The sequence below is a fragment of the Carassius carassius genome, chromosome 18 (assembly GCF_963082965.1).
Source record: "Carassius carassius chromosome 18, fCarCar2.1, whole genome shotgun sequence".
NCBI classification, from domain to species: Eukaryota; Metazoa; Chordata; class Actinopteri; order Cypriniformes; family Cyprinidae; genus Carassius; species Carassius carassius.
The window spans coordinates 30,336,908-30,357,054 of NC_081772.1; the positions used below are offsets into that span (position 1 = coordinate 30,336,908).

The 20,147-nt window shown below is 45.9% G+C and overlaps 1 protein-coding gene and 4 non-coding genes across 5 annotated transcripts; all 5 read left to right on the plus strand.

The window, feature by feature from the left end:
* Positions 1–3,859: 3,859 nt before the first annotated feature.
* trnah-gug (transfer RNA histidin (anticodon GUG)) lies at positions 3,860–3,931 on the plus strand. Its single transcript has one exon. It is a non-coding gene; the product is annotated as a tRNA-His (tRNA).
* Positions 3,932–7,620: 3,689 nt separating this feature from the next.
* LOC132092003 (paraneoplastic antigen Ma1 homolog) lies at positions 7,621–8,583 on the plus strand. The gene has a single exon (XM_059498049.1). It carries the CDS (start codon positions 7,621–7,623, stop codon positions 8,581–8,583), a length of 963 nt encoding a protein of 320 aa, XP_059354032.1.
* A 7,772-nt stretch (positions 8,584–16,355) lies between these two features.
* trnan-auu (transfer RNA asparagine (anticodon AUU)) lies at positions 16,356–16,428 on the plus strand. The gene has a single exon. It is a non-coding gene; the product is annotated as a tRNA-Asn (tRNA).
* An 819-nt stretch (positions 16,429–17,247) lies between these two features.
* Positions 17,248–17,329, plus strand: trnas-uga (transfer RNA serine (anticodon UGA)). Its single transcript has one exon. It is a non-coding gene; the product is annotated as a tRNA-Ser (tRNA).
* A 1,901-nt stretch (positions 17,330–19,230) lies between these two features.
* trnak-uuu (transfer RNA lysine (anticodon UUU)) lies at positions 19,231–19,303 on the plus strand. Its single transcript has one exon. It is a non-coding gene; the product is annotated as a tRNA-Lys (tRNA).
* Positions 19,304–20,147: the final 844 nt, after the last annotated feature.

Genomic DNA, 20,147 nt, shown 5'->3' on the forward strand with positions numbered 1-20,147 from the left:
ATTAGGCGTAGCCGTGGCCGAGAGGTTAAGGCGATGGACTTGAAATCCATTGGGGTCTCCCTGCGCAGGTTCGAACTCTGGGTTAATGGTAGAACAGGAAGGGAGAATAAAAGGAATAGGCATAGAGGGAGGAGAGAATAAAATATTTCAATACGCTGATGATACTACGCTATTGCTGCAAGATCTGTTGAGTGTAAGGGAAGCAATGAAAATAGTACAAACATTTTGCAGGGGATCAGGGGCTAAAGTGAACGAGGATAAAACAGTATACATGAGATTCGGGGGAAGTGAGGTTTTAACGGCGCACTTTAATTTTAAGGAAATGAATGAAATAAAGATTTTAGGTGTTTTAATGGGGAGGGATGAAACCAAAGCAGAAGGAATTATGTGGGAGGAGATGTTAGGAGGGATCGAGAGAAGGTTGAATTTTTGGAGATTAATGTCCTTAACTTTGGAGGGGAGGGTTTTAATTTTGAATGTTTTAATGGTTTCTAAGTTATGGCATATTTTATATGTGGCTTCAATGCCGTTGTGGACAGAAAAAAGGCTGAAAAAATGTTTTTTAGATTTTTTATGGGAAGGAAAGCCACCGAGAATTGCATATAACACTTTAATAGGAGCAGTGGGGAAGGGGGGGCTAGGGCTAATGGACGTGGAGCAAAGAAAGAACAGTTTAAGGGTGAAAATCATAAGCAAATATCTAGACGAAGAAAATAAAGCAGCATGGAAAAGAACAATGGGGCATTTTTTAAACAAGTGTAGTCATTTTAATCTGGGGGACAACATTTTATGGATGAAAACAACAAATTGGATGACGGAGGGGCTGCCAGAATTTTATAAAGAACTGATGAGAGCATGGGGAAAATGTTTAGATAATGTGCATTTTAAGCCACAAGGTAGAGAGAACATTTTAAATCAGCCTTTATTCTTAAACAACTGCATTTTAAATCAAGGGAAGCAGGTTTTTTTTAAGAAATGGTGGGATGTTGGAATCATGAAAGTCAGAGATGTTTTATATGAATTCAAAGAGGGGTTTTTACCAGTGCAATACATTGTGGATGTGATGGAGGAGGCAAAGGAGGATTATAGCAGACAAGAGATTACAAACAAATATGATTTAATTAAGAATGCTATACCTAAAGAATGGATAAAGAGAATTGAAAATATGGAAGAAGAAAATCAAGGAAAAGATGTGTATGCAAATATGGGGGGAAAATTGTGTGCTTTTAAAGAATGTACTGTGAAAATGTTTTATTGTTTTTTTAGAGATGTGGTTTTCAAGAAACCTGTTTTAAATGAATACTGGCTACGGATGTTCAATGATGTACCGGAAGAGAAAATATGGGGGAATATAAATGGGAAAATTGTACAGACTAAACTGGAGAATATGGAATATTTTATCAGGAACAAAGCAGTGTTTACAGATGTGATTTTAAGCAAAATTGGGATGGAGGAAAGTGCAATATGTAAAGTATGCCAAGATGCAGATGAAGGGTTTTTACACTTGTTTTTATATTGTGATAAGCTGAAAGATTTTAATGAGAGATGTAAAAGAATGATTTTAATTTTGAGAGGAGAGGGAAATGGAAACTTTGAGTGGGAAAAGGTGTTAATGTTGGGCATTAATGAGAAATATAAACATGAGAAGCTGATTAATTTACTTGTGATGCTGATGAAAAGTGCGATATGGGAAAGAAGAGTGGTGGTGAAAAAGGACAATGCTTTAATTGATGTATGGAATGTGTTTAGGAGAAAAGTTGAAAAATATGTTGGATGTCTGTTTTATTATTTTAAATTGGAGGAAACGATTGATGTTTTTTATAATATTTTTACTCAGGAGGTATTAATGATCTTCAAAGAGCTGGGAATTGAATTTTCATTTTTAAAAGATTAAACTATTTAATGACTTCTTTCTTTAAATTGTAAGTAAGATGTCTGTCAATTCAAGATTTTAGGAATTTTTTATGTCAAAGAAAGAATCTTATGTACTTTTGTATGTGAATAATTGATATGTATGTTTGAATTTATTAATTTCTTCAATAAAAAAAAAAAAAAAAAAAAAAAAAAAAGGTTAAGGCGATTGACTTGAAATCCATTGGGGTCTCCCTGCGCAGGTTCGAACTCTGCCGACTACGGGAGGGATTTGCAGTATTGCTTTAGCTTTCTGTGACGGTAATTGTGCCTTCTATGGTCCTTCGCTCTCTGTGCCATAACTGCTTCTAGCTTTCATCCTTGTGACACCTGCATCTCTTCTGGGCAGCTTGTTGTAAAACTGCTGCTTTATAAAAGGTGAGAAGCCAGTGCTCCACAAGAGCCTGGATAGCTCAGTCGGTAGAGAATCAGACTTTTAATTTGAGGGTCCAGGGTTCAAGTCCCTGTTAGGGTGAAGGTCTGTCTGCTTTTGGCGTAGTCACCTTGTTATCACTACGGTCCATCTCTTCTTCTGAATCTGTACTGGAGCGGTGTTCCTTCCTGCTCCAGGGTACCAGTGCACCTCCCTTGTTTGGCACACCTGATTCTGATGGTCAGCTCGTTAGGAAAGCGCGCTCACAGAGTGAGTAGAATAAGACAGACCTCCGAATTGTTCAGTGCTGTCGGTCCCCAGGCCCAGCACTGAAAAACCCCATTATATAGGATGAGACATGGCAGCCTGATTTCTCCTCAGTGGGACTGCTGTTTTACCCGCTTCCAGGGCTAGCTTACAATCTCGGCTTGCTAGGTTGCAAGTAGGTTAGGCAGCAATGTGACACACAACAGGGCAGAAGGTGGTCTGCTTAATTCAAGTCCCTGTTTGGGCGAAGGTCAGTCTACTTTTTGGAGGCCTCAGCTTGCTATCACTACGGGTCCATCTCTTCTGCTGACTCAGTATTAGAGCGATGTTCCTTCCTTCCTTCTCCAGGGGGTCAGTACATCTCCCTTGTTCGGCACACATGATTCTGATGGTCAGCCCTTTAGGAAAGAGTGCTCACGGAGTGAGTAGAATAAGACAGACCTCCCATTTGTGCAGTGCTGTCGGTTCCCAGGGCCAGTACTGAAAAACCCCATTACATAGGATGAGACATGGCAGCCTGATTTCTCCTCAGTGGGACTGCTGTTTTAGCCGCTTCCAGGGGTAGCTTACAATCTCGGCTTGCTAGGTTGCAAGTAGGTCAGGCAGCAGTGTTACACACAACATGGCAGAAGGTGGTCTGCTTAATTCAAGTCCGTGTTTGGGCGTAGGTCAGTCGTCTTTTTGTAGGCCTCAGCTTGCTATCACTACGGTCCATCTCTTCTGCTGACTCTGTACTAGAGCGATGTTCCTTTCTACTCCCGGGGATCAGTGCATCTCCCTTGTTCGGCAAACCTGATTCTGATGGTCAGCCCTTTAGGAAAGAGTGCTCACAGAGTGAGTAGAATAAGACAGACTTCCCAATTGTGCAGTGCTGTCGGTCCCAAGGGCCAGTACTGAAAAACCTCATTACATAGGATGAGACATGGCAGCCTGATTTCTCCTCAGTGGGACTGTGTTTTACCTGCTTGCAGGGCTAGCTTGCAATCTCCGCTTGCTGACTGAGCTGGGTTGGTTGCAAGTAGGTCAGGCAACAGTGTTGGACACAAACTGAGCAGTAATTGGTCTACTCCCGTAGTCGTGGCTGAGTGGTTAAGGTGATAGACTTGAAATCCATTGGGGTCTCCCTGCGCAGGTTCGAATCCTGCTGACTACGCTGTTTGCTGAAGGCCATGAGGCAAAGCATCCATGCATTTTTCACGGTCCTCGCACTTATTTGCAAAATGTCCAGTCCCTCTTCGATGGACAAACACGCCACTGCTGCTTCTTCTATCCGGGCTCCAGGGGTTGTCTTGGGTGAGCCAGTGGCACGCCGTGATCGTATAGTGGTTAGTACTCTGCGTTGTGGCCGCAGCAACCCCGGTTCGAATCCGGGTCATGGCAACCATCTGCTGTTGAGTATACGGGAAGGTTGAACATTTTTTACCACCTCATCGTTCTGCGTGATTTTGTTTCTGAAGCTTGGCCTGTGCAGGGCGCCATCAGACAAGGGGGCTTGCTTTCTAACATTAGGCGTAGTCGTGGCCCAGAGGTTAAGACGATGGACTTGAAATCCATTGGGGTCTCCCTGCGCAGGTTCGAACTCTTCCCATTTCTGGAAGGATTTGCAGTATTGCTTTAGCTTTCTGTAACGGTAATTGTGCCATCTATGGTCCTTCGCTCTCTGTGCCATAACTGCTTCTAGCTTTCATCCTCGTGACACCTGGGTCTCTTCTAGGCAGCTTGTTGTAAAACTGCTGCTTTATAAAAGGTGAGAAGCTAGTGCTCCACAAGAGCCTGGATAGCTCAGTCGGTAGAGCATCAGACTTTTAATTTGAGGGTCCAGGGTTCAAGTCCCTGTTAGGGTGAAGGTCTGTCTGCTTTTGGCGGAGTCACCTTGCTATCACTACGGTCCATCTCTTCTTCTGAATCTGTACTGGAGCGGTGTTCCTTCCTGCTCCAGGGTATCAGTGCACCTCCCTTGTTTGGCACACCTGAATCTGATGGTCAGCTCGTTAGGAAAGCGCGCTCACAGAGTGAGTAGAATAAGACAGACCTCCGAATTGTGCAGTGCTGTCGGTCCCCAGGCCCAGCACTGAAAAACCCCATTACATAGGATGAGACATGGCAGCCTGATTTCTCCTCAGTGGGACTGCTGTTTTACCCACTTCCAGGGCTAGCTTACAATCTCGGCTTGCTAGGTTGCAAGTAGGTCAGGCAGCAATGTGACACACAACAGGGCAGAAGGTGGTCTGCTTAATTCAAGTCCCTGTTTGGGCGAAGGTCAGTCTACTTTTTGGAGGCCTCAGCTTGCTATCACTACGGGTCCATCTGTTCTGCTGACTCTGTATTAGAGCGATTTTCCTTCCTTCTCCCGGGGATCAGTGCATCTCCCTTGATTGGCACACATGTTTCTGATGGTCAGCCCTTTAGGAAAGAGTGCTCACGGAGTGAGTAGAATAAGACAGACCTCCCATTTGTGCAGTGCTGTCGGTCCCCAAGGCCAGTACTGAAAAACCCCATTACATAGGATGAGACATGGCAGCCTGATTTCTCCTCAGTGGGACAGCTGTTTTAGCCGCTTCCAGGGCTAGCTTACAATCTCGGCTTGCTAGGTTGCAAGTAGGTCAGGCATCACTGTTACACACAACATGGCAGAAGGTGGTCTGCTTAATTCAAGTCCCTGTTTGGGCGTAGGTCAGTCTTCTTTTTGTAGGCCTCAGCTTGCTATCACTACGGTCCATCTCTTCTGCTGACTCTGTACTAGAGCGATGTTCCTTCCTTCTCCCGGGGATCAGTGCATCTCCCTTGTTCGGCACACATGTTTCTGATGGTCAGCCCTTTAGGAAAGAGTGCTCACGGAGTGAGTAGAATAAGACAGACCTCCCATTTGTGCAGTGCTGTCGGTCCCCAGGGCTAGTACTGAAAAACCCCATTACATAGGATGAGACATGGCAGCCTGATTTCTCCTCAGTGGGACTGCTGTTTAACCCACTTGCAGGGCTAGCTTGCAATCTCCGCTTGCTGACTGAGCTGGGTTGGTTGCAAGTAGGTCAGGCAGCAGTGTTGGAAACAAAATGAGCAGAAATTGGTCTACTCCCGTAGTCGTGGCCGAGTGGTTAAGGCGATGGACTAGAAATCCATTGGGGTCTCCCCGCGAAGGTTCGAACTCTGCCAACTACGGGAGGGATTTGCAGTATTGCTTTAGCTTTCTGTGACTGTAATTGTGCCTTCTATGGTCCTTCGCTCTCTGTGCCATAACTGCTTCTAGCTTTCATCCTCGTGACACCTGCGTCTCTTCTGGGCAGCTTGTTGTAAAACTGCTGCTTTATAAAAGGTGAGAAGCCAATGATTCACAAGAGCCCGGATAGCTCAGTCGGTAGAGCATCAGACTTTTAATCTGAGGGTCCAGGGTTCAAGTTCGGGTGAAGGTCAGTCTGCTTTTGGCGGAGTCACCTTGCTATCACTATGGGGCCATCTCTTCTGCTTACTCTGTATTAGAGTGATGTTCCTTCCTTCTCCCGGGGATCAGTGCATCTCCCTTGTTCGGCACACATGATTCTGATGGTCAGCTCGTTAGGACAGCGCGCTCACAGAGTGAGTAGAATAAGACAGACCTCCGAATTGTGCCGTGCTGTCGGTCCCCAGGCCCAGCACTGAAAAACCCCATTACATGGTGTAACCCAGCTGAAATGTCAAAACACATTTAAATAAATAGTTCATGCTGATTAAAAAAACATGTTAAAAGAATATAAAGTTAAGAGGTGGTTAAAAATCTGATGTTTTCATTGTGTTTAAAAAGTGGGAGGATTCATGTTAAATTGTGTTTGTAAAAGAGAACGTTAGTTTATTTCATAATGTAAAAGCCAAAAAAAGAAAAAAATGATTTTCTTTTAGAGGAAGAATAATTCTGTTAAACCCAGGTTGTTTTGTCATGTGACCTTACGTCTGTGAGGGGAGGGGGACGAACACAGATAGAGATAAGGATGGAAGGAGAGACGCATGTGAGAAAAAAAGTGGATTAAACAGTTCGTTTGTGCATTGAACAGCTTGTTATGCTGAACTTCTGATAGCTTGTACTTTTGATGGTCAGCCTGATAATCTTGTAAGTGACAAGTGATAGTTGTGAGCGACAGTTAATTTCAGCACAAAGTTTATTACTGTTGATTACATGCAGACTTCCGTGCTGGCTAAGCACGGGCTAAAGGCTAAGAGAAACGTGATCGGACTGTGTGGATGCAGCTGTTAGCTAACGCAGCTAGCCATGTAGCTGTTCATCAGTTCCCGACCAGGAAACGAGAGGACGTGAACCAGATAGCGCTCTGAGCTATCAGGGATGCTCAGAGTTCCTCTGGCAACGTTGGATAATCATCAGAGATCGTGTGGATATCGGTGTGGACACCTGTGTGAACTTCCATTCTCATCTGGACTGAGGTGAACTGACTGGACCATTGTGCTTGGAAAAGGTATCTGTTTCTTTTTGTTTTAACTCAATGAACCTGTAATTTTTGGGTTCCAACGATCCCGAGCCACGACTCAGGCCTGCAACGTTTGTTTTTCTAATAAGGGGTGCCGGCTTTTATTATTTTTATAAAAGTGAAACATTGTGTGAAATATTTTATTCCTTAAGAAAACACTGTTTTTTTAATTGTATACTGTATACTGGTCATTGTATACTGGTGTTTGCATTTTAGCCTAAGGGCACAGACATTTCATTTAGTTTATACTGTCTTTATTTACAATTATTTTATTTAATTAAAGTGAAAACTTGTTATTTTTACACCAAGGTTTCTGTTGTGAGTTTGAGTAGAATGTGCCATTTATTCAGTTATTTACCATAGTTTAGGTATTTGTCTTAGTCCAAGTTTAAGTTTAAGGCATTTTAGTGACCCATATATTTAATCCAGAATATCACACACATACGAGAGTATATATGAAACAAACCTAGGGCCCATCCTCTTATGAGCAGGATAGGAATGGTTACATAAAATGGAGGCACCGCTGGGATTGGGGTGATTTGTGATTAGTATTGGGGTTTTAACAGTCAGTGCAGATAATTAAAAAAAAAAAAATCTGTTAAACCACAGAGCAAAATGGCAGACAGAGCACAGCTCATTTCTGAGCTGAAGAGGTGGTGCAGAGGAGAAGGGCTGGATGAGGCTCATGGACTGATGGTGATAGTCCCACCTGATGTTGAAATAGCCCATATTGAAGAAGTTGTTCAAACCATTAAGTGCTTGGGACGTGTGCGTGTCAGAGGCAGGATGTTTGATACTACTTTGAGCAGCCTGATGGTTCTCTGTGAAACTAAGGAGAACCTCACCACTGTAAGCATTCCCCCTGAAGTGATGTATCCTGAGAGTGGAGAAACTTGGCCCCTGGTCACCATAGCTAGCAACCCAGCCCCTGAAGAGTTTGGTACCAAACTGAAAGTGCTGTTAGAGACTGAGGGAAAGACTATGGATGATCTTAAGGCCCTGCTCTCTAGCCCTCAACCACCCACTAACTCTACTGAATCCATCTTAAAGGCGGTGGGAGATCTGTTGGAGAAAACCAGTAAACCTCCTGCTGAAGGTGGGTACCGTCGTCTACGCATTTTCTCAGGACTTCTGCCAGTTCCACCTGGGGAGGAGCAGTTTGATCACTGGCTTGAGCAGGCATGGCTCATGGTGGAGGAGAGCGAATGCATGGAGAGAGAAAAAAGGCGCAGGCTGATGGAATGTTTAAGAGGACCAGCACTAGAAGTAGTTAAGGCTGTAAGAGACTCTCATCCTGATTCAAGTCCAGCTGAATATCTGGAGGCCTTGGAGAGTGCCTTTGGAACTGCTGAGTCTGGAGATGATCTGTATTTTGCTTTTCGACAGATGTACCAGCAACCAGGGGAGAAGTTGTCTGATTTCCTTAGACGCCTGGAGCGGTCTCTGTCTAAAGTTGTTCAGAGAAAAGGCATTTTGCCCAGCAACAAGGACAAAGCCCGTTTGTCTCAACTACTGAAAGGCGCTGTCGCCTCTAAACTTTATGCTAATTCAGTTAAGATTAAGGGAGAGGAAGGATAACCCACCAACTTTTCTACAACTGCTGTGTGAAATTCGTCATGAAGAGGAGTATGAAACATCCAGGATGAAACTCAACAATTCAGTGAATCCAGTGCGCTCAAAGCACATAGCTGATGCTAAACAGGCAGAGATCCAAAGTTTAAAAGCTGAGGTAAAAGAGCTCAAGTCAATGGTGGCTGCTCTGGCCCCCAAACCTACTGAAGCTAGAGCAGAACTCTCCAATCCCTCGCCTGTGACCCCTTCACTCTCAGGTGAACCAAGCCAAGACTCCGGGTTAGTGGCTCTAAAGAAGCAATTCAAGAGACTGCAGCAAAAGCTGCATAGGAAAGAGAACACATATGAGCCCTCTGTCAGAAACCCTTCCGTCTCAGCGGTGGAAGCTGGTTACCGAATCCCCACCAGACCCTCGAGACCCTCCGATGAGCAGTTTTGCTACCGGTGTGGGGAGAATGGTCACTTTGTTGCAAAGTGCCACAACCCAGAAAAACAAAACAAAGTCATAAGGAAGCTGATACGAGCCCTAAAAATTGTGAAAGAAAACCAGCCTGTTACCGACCCCACACTTTCTGAAGTAGACTGTGATGTAAAAAGAAGTGTTGTAAACACGCCAGTCACAACGGTAATTCCAGAAGGTTTGATCGGGCCCCCCAGTTTGGTAAAGTTGAAAGTAAAAGGACATCCCTGTAATGCTCTCATGGATAGTGGCTCACAGGTCACTATTATTTTTGAGTCATGGTACAAAAAGCACCTCGCAGATGTCCCCGTGCATCCTGTTTCTGGTCTGGCCATCTGGGGTTTGAGTGAATCCAACAGCAGCTATCCTTACCGTGGCTACAGTTTGGTAGATCTGGAATACCCTTCAGATGTTACTGGAATCAGTGAGGTTGTAACAGTTCTTGCTCTCATTTGCCCCAGTCCTAGGTCTGAAGAGCAGACACCAGTCATAATAGGGACAAATACCTGTCATGTGAGAAATCTGGTCAAGCGCTGCAGTGAAAAGGGTCTTGACATCACCAAAACTCTTGGCATAAAAGTTCATTGCAAAAACATGCCTAAACCCCCAACTTTAGTTTCACCTACCGTCGATGATGATGATGTTGGTTGGGTTACATGGCAAGGTCCAGGTTCCCTTACACTTCCCCCTGGGCAAGACTTACAGGTCAGCTGTAAAGTTGAGTTTATGCAAAAAGTTGATAAAGAGATCCTGATGGTAGACACATCCCCTTCAGCACCACTTCCAGCTAGTGTGCTATTGCAGCCCATGGTTGTGCCTGGCAATGCAGTAAATGTTAACAACTTCCAGATGCTAGTCCAAAATCAGTCCCTTAGGGAGACGGTTATACCAGAGGGCACTGTCATAGGGCACATGTATCTTACTGAGAGTGTCACTACTGTCTCTTTCCAAAAGACAACCGCAACAGACTTTGACAAAACCCTGATCAACTTTGGAGACTCCCCTGTAACAGAGGAATGGAAAGAGCGACTCCGGCAGAAGCTTTCCCAACGATCACATGTGTTCTCCATGGAGGAATGGGAGGATGGAGAAGCTTAAGGGGTAGAGCACACCATCCGTCTGTCTGATTCCCGACCATTCCGGCAACGGTCCAGACGTTTGACTCCTGCTGACATTGATGACGTAAGGAAACATCTTCAAGAGCTCACGCATGCAGGCATCATCAAAGAGTCTCGCAGCCCTTACGCATCACCAATAGTGATCGTCAGAAAGAAAAATGGTTCCATACGTATGTGTATTGACTACAGGTTACTAAATAGTCGTACAATACCGGATCAGTACACCACCCCTTGCATCGATGATGCATTAGACTCTTTGTCTGGCAGCAAATGGTTCTCTGTGTTGGACTTGAGAAGTGGATATTACCAGATTCCTATGGCCGAAGAAGACAAGGAAAAAACGGCGTTCATTTGCCCGCTGGGGTTCTTCCAGTTCGAGAGAATGCCCCAGGGAATAACAGGAGCCCCAGCTACTTTCCAAAGGCTAATGGAAAAGACTGTGTGTGACATGAACCTTCTACAGGTTCTTGTTTACTTGGATGACATTATCGTCTTTGGGAAGTCATTAGAAGAACATGAGGAGAGGCTACTTAAGGTGCTCGACAGACTCGGAGAGGCTGGGCTGAAGCTTTCTCTGGATAAGTGTCAATTTTGCCAGCCAAAAGTAAAGTACCTCGGGCACATTGTGTCATCTGAAGGCATCTCACCAGATCCTGCAAAGATCGAAGCAGTTACCAACTGGCCCAAGCCGACTGACCTGAAGACCCTGAGATCTTTTTTGGGGTTTTGCGGGTATTATAGGCGATTCATAGCCAACTATGCTTCCATAGTTAGACCCTTAACAGAGCTAACCAAAGGCTATGCTCCGACACAAAAGAGTAAAAAGCAAAACAAAGATCCCTCCAAGAGCTATCTGAAAGAGTCTGAGCCATTTGGTCAAAGGTGGGATCAGTCCGGTTTACGGTACGGACCGACAATAATCCCTTGACATATGTGCTCTCAACTGCTAAGCTGAATGCAGTGGGACACAGATGGCTTGCTGCTTTATTGACTTATGACTTTGATGTGCAGTACAGACCAGGCAAGCACAAACATAGATGCCGATCTTCTTTCCCGACATTTTCCGGATGATGATTCCCACCTAGATTGGGAAACCATATCACAGGATGGGGTGAAGTCGATCTGTCAAAGAGTCAGCTTACCTACTTCCTCAGATGGTTCAGTCCGCTATGTGGATCAGCTCGGAGCTCCCCCAGAATGCATTCCAAACATCTATTCATTCCCCATGCACATGGAGCTTGAGGCTTTGAAACACATAACCAAAGATGAGCTAGTACATGCACAAAAAGAAGATCCAGTCATTGGATCTGCACTACAGGCTGTCCAGCATCATAAATGGCCAGAACATGTTGAGAATGATCCAGAGTTTTCCCAACTGAAAGGAGAGAAAGACAAACTAACTCTAAATGCTGGTCTTCTCTATCGCCAGTCTAAATTGCCTTCAGAGGAGAACGTCAATCAGCTCATTTTGCCGACCAAGTATCGAGACACTGTTCTAAGGGCCCTACATGATGATTTGGGACATCTCGGAATCGAAAGAATAACTGACCTGCTGAGACAGAGATTCTTCTGACCAAAGATAGCCAAAGATGTTGAGCAGTATATTAAAAACTGTGGAGAATGTATTACACGCAAGTCCCCTAATCAAAGAACAGCTCCCTTACACCAGATTACCAGCAGGGGACCAATGGATCTTGTGTGTATAGATTTCCTCTCCATGGAAGTAGACTCAAAAGGAATGAGCAGTGTATTGGTCGTAACTGATCACTTTACACGCTATGCACAAGCTTTCCCCACTAAGAACCAGAAAGCTCAAACAGTGGCCACGATCTTAGTTGACAAGTTCTTTGTGCATTATGGGCTACCAACTAGGATCCATTCTGATCAGGGGCGGGATTTTGAGAGTAGATTGATCCAAGATCTATTAAAGATGATGGGGATTCGTAAGTCGCGTACTACTCCCTACCACCCGCAGGGGGATCCGCAGCCTGAAAGGTTCAACAGGACCTTGCTTTCTATGTTAGGAACGCTAACACCTGACAAGAAGCGTCAGTGGAGCCAACATGTACCACACTTGGTCCACGCCTACAACAACACTAAATGTGATTCAACAGGATATTCACCTTATTACTTAATGTTTGGCCGGGAAGCCAAGCTTCGGATGGACTTGTGCTTTGGAACGGGTGTGGATGGGAAAGTAGACAGTCATTCCCGCTATGTGGCAAAGTTAAAAGAGGACTTGAAAAAAGCTTATCGGCTGGCATCAGAAATGGCTTATAGATCTCATCAAAGGAACAAGAAGTCCTACGACAAAAGAGTTAGTTTCCAGTCCTTAGACGTCGGTGACAGAGTGTTACTCAGGAACCTGGGGCTGAAAGGCAAACATAAGCTGCAAACAAGGTGGAATCCTATGCCTTACCTGGTTGTTGGAAAAATGCCAAATCTTCCTGTATATAAGCTCAGGCCTGAGAATGGGAAGGGAAGTGTTAAAACGCTTCACAGAGACCACATTCTGCCAATAGGACAGCTAGTGAGACTTCCAAAAGCAGAGGTGGATCATGACTCATGTGTCAGGGCAAGAACAAGAACTGAGACTTCCAGAAAACAGACATTGACCTTACCTGACACTGTCCTCCCCGAGCCACTTAGCACTGATTCTTCTTCCGACTCGGAGTACTACAGACCTACTAGGATTTGCTATAAGCTCAGAGAGACTCCCAGGACCAGACCGACTACACACCTTTCAGAGGACATGCAGGAGGATGTAGATCCCCCTCTGTCAGAAGAGAGCTCTGAAGAGGATGATAAGGTGGAGGAGGGACCCAGTCCGGATGCTGCTCCTGAAACTGATGATGAGCTGGAGGAGACTGGACAGGAGAGCTCTGAAGAGCCAGAAGTTGAACCAAATGAAAGTCAAGATGACAGTGCTCTTAAGTCTACAGACGTAGATGTTAGCGTAGATGCTAGTCAAACACCAGAGCCATTGATTAATAAAGCTGAAACACGCTCGAAAAGACCCATCAAACCAGTAGTAAGACTAACCTATGATGAGCCTGGTAAAGCTAGAGATCAGCCAATCACTATCATACACAGAGGTGTGGTTTTTAAGATTGGAAAGAATTAAACTTAGATAAGCTGTTGTTATATTTACCTTTCTCCTAAAGTAGAGTTTGAGTTGTTGTTGTCTGTTGAGGACACCAGACTATTAGAAGGGGGAGGGTGTAACCCAGCTGAAATGTTAAAACACATTTAAATAAATAGTTCATGTTGATTAAAAAAAACATGTTAAAAGAATATAAAGTTAAGAGGTGGTTAAAAATCTGATGTTTTCATTGTGTTTAAAAAGTGGGCGAATTCATGTTAAATTGTGTTTGTAAAAGAGAACGTTAGTTTATTTCATAATGTAAAAGCCAAAAAAAGAAAACATTATTTTATTTTAGAGGAAGAATAATTCTGTTAAAACCAGGTTGTTTTGTCATGTGACCTTACGTCTGTGAGGGGAGGGGGACGAACACAGAAAGAGATAAGGATGGAAGGAGAGACGCATGTGAGAAAAAAGTGGATTAAACAGTTCGTTTGTGCATTGAACAGCTTGTTATGCTGAACTTCTGATAGCTTGTACTTTTGATGGTCAGCCTGATAATCTTGTAAGTGACAAGTGATAGTTGTGAGCGACAGTTAATTTCAGCACGAAGTTTATTACTGTTGATTACATGCAGGCTGCCGTGCTGGCTAAGCACGGGCAAAAGGCTAAGAGAAACGTGATCGGACGGTGTGGATGCAGCTGTTAGCTAACGCAGCTAGCCATGTAGCTGTTCGTCAGTTCCCGACCAGGAAACGAGAGGACGTGAACCAGATAGCGCTCTGAGCTACCAGGGATGCTCAGAATTCCTCTGGCAACGTTGGATAATCATCAGAGATCGTGTGGATATCGGTGTGGACACCTGTGTGCGCTTCCATTCTCATCTGGACTGAGGTGAACTGACTGGAACATTGTGCTTGGAAAAGGTATCTGTTTTTTTTTGTTATAACTCAATGAACCTGTAATTTTTGGGTTCCAACGATCCCGAGCCACGAATCAGGCCTGCAACGTTTGTTTTTCTAATAAGGGGTGCCGGCTTTTATTATTTTTATAAAAGTGAAACATTGTGTGAAATATTTTATTCCTGAAGAAAACACTGTTTTTTGAACTGTCATTGTATACTGGTGTTTGCATTTTAGCCTAAGGGCACAGACATTTCATTTAGTTTATACTGTCTTTATTTACAATTATTTTATTTAATTAAAGTGAGAACTTGTTATTTTTACACCAAGGTTTCTGTTGTGAGTTTGAGTAGAATGTGACATTTATTCAGTTATTTACCATAGTTTAGGTATTTGTCTTAGTCCAAGTTTAAGTTTAAGGCATTTTAGTGACCCATATATTTAATCCAGAATATCACACACATACGAGAGTATATATGAAACGAACCTAGGGCCCATCCTCTTATGAGCAGGATAGGAAGGGTTGCAATAGGATGAGACATGGCAGCCTGATTTCTCCTCAGTGGGACTGCTGTTTTACCCGCTTCCAGGGCTAGCTTACAATCTCGGCTTGCTAGGTTGCAAGTAGGTCAGGCAGCAATGTGACACACAACAGGGCAGAAGGTGGTCTGCTTAATTCAAGTCCCTGTTTGGGCGACGGTCAGTCTACTTTTTGGAGGCCTCAGCTTGCTATCACTACGGGTCCATCTCTTCTGCTGACTCTGTATTAGAGCGATGTTCCTTCCTTCTCCAGGGGGTCAGTGCATCTCCCTTGTTCGGCACACATGATTCTGATGGTCAGCCCTTTAGGAAAGAGTGCTCACGGAGTGAGTAGAATAAGACAGACCTCCCATTTGTGCAGTGCTGTCGGTCCCCAGGGCCAGTACTGAAAAACCCCATTACATAGGATGAGACATGGCAGCCTGATTTCTCCTCAGTGGGACTGCTGTTTTAGCCGCTTCCAGGGCTAGATTAGAATCTCGGCTTGCTAGGTTGCAAGTAGGTCAGGCAGCAGTGTTACACACAACATGGCAGAAGGTGGTCTGCTTAATTCAAGTCCCTGTTTGGCCGAAGGTCAGTCTTCTTTTTGTAGGCCTCAGCTTGCTATCACTACGGTCCATCTCTTCTGCTGACTCTGTACTAGAGCGATGTTCCTTCCTGCTCCCGGGGATCAGTGCATCTCCCTTGTTAGGCACACCTGATTCTGATGGTCAGCCGTTTAAAAAGAGTGCTCACAGAGTGAGAAGAATAAGACAGACTTCCCAATTGTGCAGTGCTGTCGGTCCCCAGGGCCAGTACTGAAAAACCCCATTACATAGGATGAGACATGGCAGCCTGATTTCTCCTCAGTGGGACAGCTGTTTTACCCGCTTGCAGGGCTAGCTTGCAATCTCCGCTTGCTGACTGAGCTGGGTTGGTTGCAAGCAGGTCAGGCAGCAGTGTTGGGCACAAACTGAGCAGAAATTGGTCTACTCCCGTAGTTGTGGCCGAGTGGTTAAGGCGATGGACTAGAAATCCATTGGGGTCTCGCCGCGCAGGTTCGAATTCTGCAGACTACGCTGTTTGCTAAAGGCCATGAGGCAAAGCGTCCATGCATTTTTCACGGTCCTCGCACTTATTTGCGAAATGTCCAGTCCCTCTTCGATGGACAAACACGCCGCTGCTGCTTTTTGTATCCGGGCTCCAGGGGTTGTCTTGGGTGAGCCAGTGGCACGCCTTGATCGTATAGTGGTTAGTACTCTGCGTTTTGGCCGCAGCAACCCCGGCTCGTATCCGGGTCACGGCAATCCTTTGCTGTTGAGTATACGGGAAGGTTGAAAAAATTTTACCACCTCATCTTTCTGCGTGATTTTGTTTCTGAAGCTTGGCCTGTGCAGGGCGCCACCAGACAAGGGGGCTTGCTTTCTAACATTAGGCGTAGTCGTGGCCGAGAGGTTAAGGCGATGGACTTGAAATCCATTGGGGTCTCCCCGCGCAGGTTCGAACTCTACCGACTACGGGAGGGATTTGCAGTATTGCTTTAGCTTTCTGTGACGGTAATTGTGCCTTCTATGGTCCTTCGCTCTCTGTGCCATAACTGCTTCTAGCTTTCATCCTCGTGACACCTGCGTCTCTTCTGGGCAGCTTGTTGTAAAACTGCTGCTTTATAAAAGGTGAGAAGCCAGTGCTCCACAAGAGCCGGGATAGCCCAGTCGGTAGAGAATCAGACTATTAATCTGAGGGTCCAGGGTTCAAGTCCCCGTTCGGGCGAAAGTCTGTCTGCTTTTGGCGAAGTCACCTTGCTATCACTACGGTCCATCTCTTCTTCTGAATCTGTACTGGAGCGGTGTTCCTTCCTACTCCACGGTATCAGTGCACCTCCCTTGTTTGGCACACCTGATTCTGATGGTCAGCTCGTTAGGAAAGCGAGCTCACAGAGTGAGTAGAATAAGACAGACCTCCGAATTGTGCAGTGCTGTCGGTCCCCAGGCCCAGCACTGAAAAACCCCATTACATAGGATGAGACATAGCAGCCTGATTTCTCCTCAGTGGGACTGCTGTTTTACCCGCTTCCAGGGCTTGCTTACAATCTCGGCTTGCTAGGTTGCAAGTAGGTCAGGCAGCAATGTGACACACAACAGGGCAGAAGTTGGTCTGCTTAATTCAAGTCCCTGTTTGGGCGAAGGTCAGTCTTCTTTTTGTAGGCCTCAGCTTGCTATCACTACGGTCCATCTCTTCTGCTGACTCTGTACTAGAGCGATGTTCCTTTCTGCTCCCAGGGATCAGTGCATCTCCCTCTTTCGGCAAACCTAATTCTGATGGTCAGCCCTTTAGAAAAGAGTGATCACAGAGTGAGTAGAATAAGACAGACTTCCCAATTGTGCAGTGTTGTCGGTCCCCAGGGCCAGTACTGAAAAACCCCATTACATAGGATGAGACATGGCAGCCTGATTTCTCCTCAGTGGGACCGCTGTTTTACCCGCTTGCAGGGCTAGCTTGCAATCTCCGCTTGCTGACTGAGCTGGGTTGGTTGCAAGTAGGTCAGGCAGCAGTGTTGGACACAAACTGAGCAGAAATTGGTCTACTCCCGTAGTCGTGGACGAGTGGTTAAGGTGATGGACTTGAAATCCATTGGGGTCTTCCCGCGCAGGTTCGAATCCTGCTGACTACGCTGTTTGCTGAAGGCCATGAGGCAAAGCATCCATGCATTTTTCACGGTCCTCGCACTTATTACTCTTCGATGGACAAACACGACGCTGCTGCTTCTTATATCCGGGCTCCAGGGATTTTCTTGTGTGAGCCAGTGGCACATCGTGATCGTATATTGGTTAATACTCTGCGTTGTGGCCGCAGCAACCCCGGTTCGAATCCGGTTCATGGCAACCCTTTGCCGTTGAGTATACGGGAAGGTTGAAAATTTTTTACCACCTCATCTTTCTGCGTGATTTTGTTTCTGAAACTTGGCCTGTGCAGGGCGCCATCAGACAAGGGGGCTTGCTTTCTAACATTAGGCGTAGTCGTGGCCGGGAGGTTAAGGCGATGGACTTGAAATCCATTGGGGTCTCCCTGCTCAGGTTCGAACTCTTCCCATTTCCGGAAGGATTTGCAGTATTGCTTTAGCTTTCTGTGACTGTAATTGTGCCTTCTATGGTCCTTCGCTCTCTGTGCCATAACTGCTTCTAGCTTTCATCCTCGTGACACCTGCGTCTCTTCTGGGCAGCTTGTTGTAAAACTGCTGCTTTATAAAAGGTGAGAAGCCAGTGCTCCACAAGAGCCGGGATAGCCCAGTCGGTAGAGAATCAGACTATTAATCTGAGGGTCCAGGGTTCAAGTCCCCGTTCGGGTGAAAGTCTGTCTGCTTTTGGCGAAGTCACCTTGCTATCACTACGGTCCATCTCTTCTTCTGAATCTGTACTGGAGCGGTGTTCCTTCCTACTCCACGGTATCAGTGCACCTCCCTTGTTTGGCACACCTGATTCTGATGGTCAGCTCGTTAGGAAAGCGAGCTCACAGAATGAGTAGAATAAGACAGACCTCCGAATTGTGCAGTGCTGTCGGTCCCCAGGCCCAGCACTGAAAAACCCCATTACATAGGATGAGACATAGCAGCCTGATTTCTCCTCAGTGGGACTGCTGTTTTACCCGCTTCCAGGGCTAGCTTACAATCTCGGCTTGCTAGGTTGCAAGTAGGTCAGGCAGCAATGTGACACACAACAGGGCAGAAGTTGGTCTGCTTAATTCAAGTCCCTGTTTGGGCGAAGGTCAGTCTTCTTTTTGTAGGCCTCAGCTTGCTATCACTACGGTCCATCTCTTCTGCTGACTCTGTACTAGAGCGATGTTCCTTTCTGCTCCCAGGGATCAGTGCATCTCCCTGTTTCGGCAAACCTGATTCTGATGGTCAGCCCTTTAGGAAAGAGTGATCACAGAGTGAGTAGAATAAGACAGACTTCCCAATTGTGCAGTGTTGTCGGTCCCCAGGGCCAGTACTGAAAAACCCCATTACATAGGATGAGACATGGCAGCCTGATTTCTCCTCAGTGGGACCGCTGTTTTACCCGCTTGCAGGGCTAGCTTGCAATCTCCGCTTGCTGACTGAGCTGGGTTGGTTGCAAGTAGGTCAGGCAGCAGTGTTGGACACAAACTGAGCAGAAATTGGTCTACTCCCGTAGTCGTGGATGAGTGGTTAAGGTGATGGACTTGAAATCCATTGGGGTCTTCCCGCGCAGGTTCGAATCCTGCTGACTACGCTGTTTGCTGAAGGCCATGAGGCAACGCATCCATGCATTTTTCACGGTCCTCGCACTTATTACTCTTCGATGGACAAACACGACGCTGCTGCTTCTTATATCCGGGCTCCAAGGATTTTCTTGTGTGAGCCAGTGGCACATCGTGATCGTATACTGGTTAATACTCTGCGTTGTTTCTGTGACTGTAATTGTGCCTTCTATGGTCCTTCGCTCTCTGTGCCATAACTGCTTCTAGCTTTCATCCTCGTGACACCTGCGTCTCTTCTAGGCAGCTTGTTGTAAAACTGCTGCTTTATAAAAGGTGAGAAGCCAGTGCTCCACAAGAGCCCGGATAGCTCAGTTGGTAGAGCATCAGACTTTTAATCTGAGGGTCCAGGCTTCAAGTCCCTGTTCGGGCGAAGGTCTGTCTGCTTTTGGCGGAGTCACCTTGCTATCACTACGGTCCATCTCTTCTTCTGAATCTGTACTGGAGCGGTGTTCCTTCCTGCTACAGGGTATCAGTGCACCTCCCTTGTTTGGCACACCTGATTCTGATGGTCAGCTCGTTAGGAAAGCGCGCTCACAGAGTGAGTAGAATAAGACAGACCTCAGAATTGTGCAGTGCTGTCGGTCCCCAGGCCCAGCACTGAAAAACCCCATTACATAGGATGAGAAATGGCAGCCTGATTTCTCCTCAGTGGGACTGCTGTTTTACCCGCTTCTAGGGCTAGCTTACAATCTCGGCTTGCTAGGTTGCAAGTAGGTCAGGCAGCAGTGTTACACACAACATGGCAGAAGGTGGTCTGCTTAATTCAAGTCCCTGTTTGGGCGTAGGTCAGTCTTCTTTTTGTAGGCCTCAGCTTGCTATCACTACGGTCCATCTCTTCTGCTGACTCTGTACTAGAGCGATGTTCCTTTCTGCTCCCGGGGATCAGTGCATCTCCCTCTTTCGGCAAACCTGATTCTGATGGTCAGCCCTTTAGGAAAGAGTGATCACAGAGTGAGTAGAATAAGACAGACTTCCCAATTGTGCAGTGTTGTCGGTCCCCAGGGACAGTACTGAAAAACCCCATTACATAGGATGAGACATGGCAGCCTGATTTCTCCTCAGTGGGACCGCTGTTTTACCCGCTTGCAGGGCTAGCTTGCAATCTCCGCTTGCTGACTGAGCTGGGTTGGTTGCACGTAGGTCAGGCAGCAGTGTTGGACACAAACTGAGCAGAAATTGGTTGGCTTGTTCGGCACACCTGATTCTTATGGTCA

Bases quoted from the DNA above. Each gene is read 5' to 3' on its own strand.
- LOC132092003 (XM_059498049.1), top strand. From the start codon at position 7,621: ATGGCAGACAGAGCACAGCTCATTTCTGAGCTGAAGAGGTGGTGCAGA.